At 36.9% G+C, this 8,491-nt stretch overlaps 1 protein-coding gene across 7 annotated transcripts; it reads left to right on the top strand.

The window, feature by feature from the left end:
* The first annotated feature begins 423 nt into the window (after positions 1 to 423).
* On the top strand, positions 424 to 6,130 carry LOC107819233 (uncharacterized). Of its 7 annotated transcripts, none has more exons than XM_016645335.2 (8): positions 424 to 492; positions 2,409 to 2,667; positions 3,339 to 3,481; positions 3,616 to 3,712; positions 3,815 to 3,958; positions 4,043 to 4,318; positions 5,089 to 5,426; positions 5,602 to 6,130. In XM_016645335.2, the coding sequence occupies exons 2-8, from the start codon at positions 2,514 to 2,516 to the stop codon at positions 5,818 to 5,820; spliced, it is 1,371 nt and encodes a 456-aa protein (XP_016500821.2). In that variant the 5' UTR covers positions 424 to 492; positions 2,409 to 2,513; the 3' UTR covers positions 5,821 to 6,130. The 7 variants fall into 7 exon arrangements, with proteins under 7 accessions (XP_016500821.2, XP_075082765.1, XP_016500816.2 ...); XM_075226664.1 differs by lacking the exon at positions 424 to 492 and adding an exon at positions 544 to 698 and having other exon boundaries at positions 3,815 to 3,922; XM_016645330.2 differs by lacking the exon at positions 424 to 492 and adding an exon at positions 544 to 698.
* Positions 6,131 to 8,491: the final 2,361 nt, after the last annotated feature.

Here is an 8,491-nt window from a genome sequence, read left to right as displayed (position 1 = left end):
TTCCTCCCCGGGCTCTGAGACGTGGAATCCCTCGATTTTCCTCGAGGCCATGTCAGACCGTGCTTTCCTCTCGTTTCTTTACCGAAAAATCGGGGGTAACTTTATTCCCGATTTTACCTGTATAGAAAAGCATGCAAGCACAAGTAATTACACTGATTTCTATGGTTAGACATGCTGTTTTTTTTCCTTTTTTTTTCATGCATTAAAAAGACAATTTATAATTGTATTGATGAGAGAAAAGCAGACTATGTTCAACTCTAGCTGTTTAAGGGAAGGGTGTAACGAGCAAAAAAAAAATGACAAGTGTCCATAATGCTTCCGATGTCCATGTGAAATGTCTTAATTGTCCCCATTCTTGCCATATTGAGCTCATTCTGGCCACATGGATTATTCAAAAAAATAAAACTAAGCGAATATATAGAAGTTGTGAAACTCTAGCGCGTGTAAAACAGAATGAAGAAAGTCCGTAGGCAGACAAACTCGACAATCAAGGTAAGTGACGGATAATTTAATTATGTTTTTATTTATCTTCAAACCCCCCTCCTTTTTTAGATGTATCTTCCGACAAAAATATTAAAAATTTCGATTCCTGCTAGCTAATCTTCCATTTTCCCTCTCTTTTTTTCTTTTTCCGTCTTTGGAGGGAAGTTTTTTCGTTCAAACACCAAATTAAACATCTTCTTTCAGATTCTGTGCTGGTAAAACCCTAATTTTTCCTTTCCGTGCTTCACTATCTTGAGCTGGCCATATTTTCATGCTTGCTGGAACTGATTTATTGCTTTCGATGTGTGGTGTTTTTCAAGTTTAAAGTTTAGGTATGGGGATTTTTGAGCTCGTTTTTAGCTTAAATCAAGAGTCAGTCCTTTTTCTTTTTGTTGTTTGCTACGTCTGTTTCTCTGTTCAGATACCACAGTTTTAGGGTTTTGAAATTAATTGAATGGCTTCTGCACTTTCTTTTAAAATTTTACTTTCTGCTTATCTTGTTTTGTTTTGCTACATAAAGGATCCTCTAGTAAAATCAATGAATCAACTTCGTTGTATCCTGAATTTCTTGGGCTCGAGTCTGTGAATCATCTATGTCCATTTTGTTCAATTCAGGTCAAACTCAGAGGATTCGTCATAGTTTACATACTTTTCTGCTGGTCATTAACGTACGGTAACTCTACCATATTATCTGGATTTTCGCTCACATACTCAGAGTTAACGGACTTGCCCTCACAATGAAAAAAAAAGAAAAAAGGATTTTCTTAGTTGGCTCACTGGCTGCAATTGTTTGACCTGCAGATATAAAAGATTGAAATTCAAAGCAATTACTTGTAAATCTGATTGGGGAAGCTAATTGATGCATTAGTCGATGCATATATAAGCTTCTCTCTTTTGTTTCGCAGCCTTAGAATAGTGTTCTTTGATTCTGCATCTTGTAAAATTTCGATAAGCATCCAGGACTTCGTAGCTTTTGTACTAGGCTTGGATTAAAGTTTCAGGGATAACCTACACATTTTTGGTCCTTTACTTTTAGAGCCCACAATAATTGTTTTGCCACAGATGGAGCTGTAGTGTGTTTCCTGAGAATGAGTGAATGATAAACGTTATAACATTATAGAGCAGCAAGAAGAGCAGGTTCGTGCAGAATATAACAGAGGCAGTCTTCTAATACCATGAAAAGATTAGCAAACATCATCTAAAGTATCCTCGGATCAGTATTGTTTATGTTTGGGGTTATGTTGTTCACTGCATGCTTTAAAAAAAAAAGTTAATAGCTTTAAAAGGTCAAAAGTCTTAAAGCTTTTGAGTCATCCGAAATTGATTAAATTATGCGTGGAAATTGATTTCATGAACTTCCTTTATTTGACAAATCATGGTAAATGTAATTCTGAAACAAGAAATCCATTTTTTCCTCTATGGTTTTTACATTCGCTGGAAGGCACACTAAAACTCCTACCCACCAGATGGCTTGTTTATTTGGTTGGGTCAAAATCCTCAGTGAGGCCAATGGGCTCAAGGAATTAGTATTGTTCAATTCTTAGCAAAGTGTATATACTGTTTGGATACTTGAAAATTTTCCTTTTTGAGGCTTTATTTATTTATTTGGATAGGTAAAGGTAGTTTATTTAGAGAGGTGGAAATACATGTTAGTTTCCTCGATGTCTTCTATGAAAGTGTACTCAGTTACATTTTGTATCTGACCTTTAATTTTAAGCGTTCCTACCTATTAAATTATGCAATATATTTTCACGCCTAGAATAACATATTTTGTGCACATAACAATGAAATTGTCCATTATGCATGTAAAGAGATTTTTATGGCTTTATACAATTGTTCATGCTTTTCATGATCATGTCTTCTACGTAGCTAAAACTTCTAACAAACTGTCTAATTTCTGTTTCTTGACTGCAATTCTTCTCCAGGAAACTATGTGTACTGGAACAAGGGGGTGATTCAATTCTTCTTTGTCACAGATATTAAACCTGGACTAAAGCATCTACAGAGTGGACTCTATCCTGTAGTTAGATATGCAGGCTAAGAAAAAATTAAATGGAAGAAATCCACGAGAGCTGGCTAGTCCAAAGGTTTCAAGACAGCAGCGGAAGATGTCCGAGAATGTACAAACTCGGGCAAAGCAAGTTAAGGAACTTATAACATCTACAGCGAGGAAGCAAAAATCAGGTAATTATTATATGGAACCCATCCTATGAGGACAGAGTAATTTGATTTATTTAATCTTTAGCTTAAGATGCTCATGTAACGTGATATTTGGGGCATATATCTGAAAAATTAGCAAGGTTTGTAGCTCTTTCTGTCGTTCAAGCTTCAACAGTATCTGTCTATAAATTTTTGCATATACATATTACCAAGTCAAAGAGCTTCTAGTTCAAAGTGCTTGGGATGTGGTAATGGTCTAATCAAGCTTTTTTCATATTTATGTCGGTAAATACTTCTTGCTTTCTTTTGGTGTTTTGCCTATATTATTCTTTGATCTCAGTTGCCACTGTAGAATGGTGACTGTTCTCTCCTAGAAATTTACCATCTAACAAGAATCAAAATCTAAAAATGGCACAAGTTGGACCTATGTACTAGCATTGAAATGATTTGCCATATGCTTTCACCATTCTGAGTATCTCTTTGTGTGCTTCCCTTCTCCTCAGGAACAATCACTGGATTATGGTGCGGGATTTGACCTTTGATTGTCCTAGTTGAAGCATATAGTGTTTTCCCAGTTAATTGTGATTAGCTTCTTTCCTGTTGACTCTACTACCTATTTATTTCATATAGTCCTGGAAGAGCACTTTATTTATCTGTGGCAACTTACCTTACATTTACCATAATTGGGTGTTTAGGAGGCAATTTCTTGAAAAAGATTGAGAATTATGTTGCTGCTACAGATCTGGATGTAAGCTTTGGATTGGTGTCTGATGACACTTCTGCTGCTTCAGACGCACATGATGTTGTTCATGAATATAATACTATTACTATTAATAAGGTAACAATTTACATTTGCTTCATGTGGTATTTTTGGGAGTCTTAACTCACATTGTTAATATAGATACTTTGAGGTGAGAATTGCACTATAATGGTTTGTTGTTGGATATTATCTTATTGTTTTTCTTAATGTAGGACTATAATGTTGAAACTGATAGTTGCACAAATGATACTATATTTTCTCCTACCTTCCATCTATCCAGAACTATTGGAGGGGAAATTTCTAACAGAGGTAAGTAGATGCTTTGGCAGTAAAGTGTTGAGTAGGTCTGTGAATTAATGTTCTGATTTATTGTATATCATTCAAAATCTGGTCACATTTTTTCCTCGGCAGACATACCCAAATTCATCGAGCAAGCAGACCAGCCATTGCAGGAGCCTGGAAAGGAAAATATAGAAGTTGATCTGCTGACAGGTCATTTTGCGCTGGACGTGGCTACCGGTATGGATGTGATAGTACATGTGCTGGTTATGTCAGGCAGGATAGTCATTATTAGTCAAAATCGAGATATGCCTTCGAATGTTTTCTTCAATTGCTAATTATGTGTTGGCTGTTGTGCAGACATAGGGGGCCAGCATATCTCCTCTGAAGTTTCAGCCGTGCATCTCTCTATTAAAGATTCAAAACTGGAATGCATTGATGAATTTAATCAAGTTCAGGTGCCTGCTGATGTTAGTATGGAGGAAGAGGAAACTGAAGAGTTTGATGACTTTGATCCATATTTTTTCATAAAGAATTTACCAGACTTGTACTCAGTTGTTCCAACATTTCGGCCTGTGCTGTTGCCTAAACAAACACGGAGTTGCCCATCAACCACTCTTGTTTTGGACTTGGATGGTATTGCAGTGTATATACCTAATGCTAAATTAATTTTTTCTTCTTTGGTGGTCTGTTCCAGTAATGTTCAGCTTTGAAGGAAAAGGAATGTTTTAGCACATATCTCAAGAGTAAAATGGTATTCAGTTATTTTTCTCTAGACAGTTGTGTCCTTTTCTCCTTGGATGATAGTGATCCGTAGGTATTCTTCTATCTATATATCAACTCTTCTCTTAAGAATCTTGCTGAGTCAAAACAAGACATTTGGTCACGGATGAACACAATAACATATCTATACACACACACACAGAGTGATGGAACCTTTATAACTTTTGCTTTGCTTCTTTCACCCTTGGATTTGTTGTTGGCCTTCATTCTGCACTTTTTGTAGCTGGAGATTCTCTATGATAGATATTCCTTCTCTCTGATTAATAAGAAAGAGGATATTTACTTATCCTACCAAGGCTATCTGTCCTTTTATAGGCATATTTAAATTGTGGGATCTTCCCTGATAACTCCAAAAGAAACCAAGGTTGAAAGATGATGCCATCCATTCCTTTAGGAGTATGTTGGTAAACATATTCATGTACATTGTTGATTGCCCCAGTGAATATGTGATGCACATTGCATTGCGTGCTCTTATGTTTTACATCAGACATGGGTGCTAAAGTCAATGATTCTTGTTTTCCTTTTCAATCATGTACTCAGGTTTCACTAGTCAAATCGTAGCATACACTTGTCATTTTCTTAATGCGCATTTTAAGCTGATTCTAATCTCATATATTTGACAGAGACCTTGGTGCACTCTACACTTGAACCTTGTGATGATGCAGATTTCACTTTCTCGGTGAATTTCAACCTGAAAGATCATAATGTATATGTTCGATGCCGTCCTCATCTTCGGGATTTTATGGATAGAGTATCCTGCCTATTTGAGATTATCATATTTACTGCAAGCCAAAGCATTTATGCTGAGAAGCTTCTGAATGTGCTTGATCCAAAGAGAAAAGTATTTAGGCATCGTGTTTACCGTGAGTCATGTGTATTTGTTGATGGCAATTACCTTAAAGATCTGTCAATTCTTGGCCGTGATTTAGCACATGTGATTATCATCGACAACTCTCCGCAGGTGCTATGACAGAATCTCTCTTTGCTAAATAATATTTCCTTATCAAGATTCCCGATCCCCGCTCTTCCTGGTCCTTTCCTTTTTGGTTCTTTCACATGATAAGTTCTGTTCCTTTGATTTCTTCTTTAAAGCAACCTGCACCATTAACTGATGCGTTAGACGGTTTTATTTTCAGGCATTTGGATTCCAGGTGGACAATGGTATTCCAATTGAGAGCTGGTTTGATGACCGCTCTGACAATGACTTGCTCTCGTTGCTCCCATTTCTGGAAAGCTTAGTTGGAGTTGAAGACGTTAGACCAATTATTGCAAGCAAATTCAACCTTCGCGATAGAATAGCTGCTGCTGCTACTTGTCCTTTTAACTCTATTAGAGGTGATGCATTTGAGAGATAAGGATCTGTGTCTTTATAGATTCAGTCTTGGTTACTTGAATTTTAGATTTCAATGGCTCTCAATGAGTTACAGGAATCAGTTCTAAAGTACCTTTGCGGATGCGAGTTTGCTAGAGGCTGGTCTCTAATGTTGGTTAATTTATGCAATTCACATTTATCTTGTAATGGTGCCATAATGACGCTTGAGATTGGAGGAAACTCCTCAATAAGGCTGTTTCTGAAACGTTCTGATCTATCTCTGAACCTTAGTTTTTCTATAAATACTGGTTTGCAATTCTTTTTTTTTTTTGAAATCATTTATACATGCTCTGTATAAGATGTGGCAGTTTAGGGACGCTCAGTAAGATTTTTCTTCTGGTAATGGTGCTATAACTAGGGGTGGTGAGCGTTTGGGTAGTCTGGAAGATATGAAAATTTCGATTTGAATTTTTGATTTTCGGATTGAAGAAATTGCTTGCTAGGTCAACCTTATGAATAGCGTAGCGTAAGGATTCAAGTCCAATCCAAATAAACTTGGATTGGATTGGATTTTTCAGTTTGGTTTCGGGTTAATCAGTTTGAATATTTCAGATTTTCAGTTTTGAGCCTATAAAGTTGAGCTTTTTCTTTTTACAAAAACAAAAAAAATAAAAAAAAAGATATTTAAACATCAAAATAAAGTATTGTCACGATCCAAAATTCCTCCTTAGGAGTTGTGATGACACTTAATTTTTGGGACTAGATAAGTCTAACACTTACTGAATTAATAACATATTTTAACCAATGAATTAATAAACATGAACTAGAAAATTCTATACATAGCCAACAACTATTAATAGATGTACAATATCCCAAAACTGGTAGTACAAGTCACTAGTTCTACTGGGTTCATTAGAAAATCTCTATGTGCAACTGTTCCGGAATCGAAATAAACAGAGCAAAGTAAAATTTCAGAAGGTGACTCCGGGGCCTGCGAACGCGATGACAGGTATACCTTGAAGTCTCCACAGCAATACTCGATCAGCTATCTACTGATCCACATGTTCCGAGGTACCTGGATCTGCACAAAAATGTGCAGCAAGCGTAGCATGAGGACACCACAATGGTACCCAGTAAGTATCAAGACTAACCTCGGTGGAGTAGTGACGAGAAATAATCAAGACACCTACTAGACATAATAACCTGTACAAGTATGAATATAAAACTAACAGGGAATAATATCAATAACAAGCTAAACATAGTAAGAATAACAATACAATACTTGCAAATGGAAACTGGAAGCAACAATTAGCAACAATGAGCAAACATGTAATAACGCCGTAAAGTAAGCAGAATACAGTTAAAGTCCAGTGAAACCTAGTAAGAAAAATAATTAACAACCCAATTGTCGACCGCTCTCACACAAGGTTTATACCAGAATTATCCCGAGGTACCACACCTCATAATCACAAACCATGAGTCCCAAATCACGAACCCTAATCATTTGGCATCTTGTGCCCACATTACCAATCATAAGCGCACGGATAACTCACGTGCTGCACGGACAATTCATGTGCCAATACCATTAATACCTCATATCTGCATCGACAACTCACGTGCTAACAATAACAATATCTCATATCCGCATAGACAACTCACGTGCCAATAATAGCAATATCTCATATCCGCACGGATGACTCACGTGTCAATAACTCAATTCACGCACATAAGGCAGGTATACAAAAAATATATGTGAATGATCAACAAACATCAAGGATCATATTCTTGGACTGATATAAGTGACATATTACGCGTGTGCGTGTGCGTGTGTACTATCACAGTTCGAGTCAACAAGTAAGGTCAGAGACACCGAATGACACATTGGAAATAACACAACAAAACCCTTGATATGCATGGCTCATACAAGATAGTCACACCACTACACAAATATTATCAATGACAATGCCTCCCGGCCATCACAAATCATCCCCGACATAGCCTCCTTGTCTCGACGCGTGCGCAACAATAAAGTAAATGCCCGCCGTATCTCGCCACATGCGCATAATAATTATCCCACCTTGTCTCACCACATGCGCAAACCAAACATATATAGCCCACTTTGTCATGCCGCATGTGCAAACATCAATAACAGCAATAGCACAGACAACTCACGTGCGAACACCCCGACAATCCTCTCAACAATACCACATGTTCCAAAACATAACAACATCATATAACAACCCGCACCACATGTGCCCATATACCACAACGTTTCCACAACAACAATTTCAATATAACAATCACACATAGTCCACGGCTCAGCAACACCGAGTACAACTAATTTTTGATTCAACTTGTTATATTTCTAAAATAGATAGAAGTTGCTAAGAATTCCGGATCATTTTTGAGTTTGAGAAGCTCAATTGAGGTATGTTGGCTAAACCCCCTTCTTCTTAGAATCGAATCCCACGGTGTTCATGTAATTGGAGTAAGTCCTTGATCATTATTGAATTGGCTATTCCTAAATGTGGTTGTGTTGAAGGATGTATGTTCAATATTTATTCTAAATGATTCATCATGTCATCTTGCCATTTGAGGATGTTTTAAAATGTGGAATATGTGTTAGAAATGTTAAGATTTCATGTCAAGATCGAAATAAAGGCTGTTATGCCAAATTGTATGAAAAGCCTCTATGTGCCTAAGATTTCCCAAAT

This window comes from Nicotiana tabacum, chromosome 12 (assembly GCF_000715075.1).
Source record: "Nicotiana tabacum cultivar K326 chromosome 12, ASM71507v2, whole genome shotgun sequence".
Classification (NCBI taxonomy): domain Eukaryota; kingdom Viridiplantae; phylum Streptophyta; class Magnoliopsida; order Solanales; family Solanaceae; genus Nicotiana; species Nicotiana tabacum.
This window is presented reverse-complemented; position numbering and strand designations above follow the sequence as displayed.

Coding starts and splice junctions, on each gene's coding strand:
- LOC107819233 (XM_016645335.2), top strand. CDS start 2,514: ATGCAGGCTAAGAAAAAATTAAATGGAAGAAATCCACGAGAGCTGGCT. Junction 2,668..3,338: donor AGCGAGGAAGCAAAAATCAG/GTAATTATTATA, acceptor TTGGGTGTTTAG/GAGGCAATTTCTTGAAAAAG. Junction 3,482..3,615: donor ATACTATTACTATTAATAAG/GTAACAATTTAC, acceptor TTCTTAATGTAG/GACTATAATGTTGAAACTGA.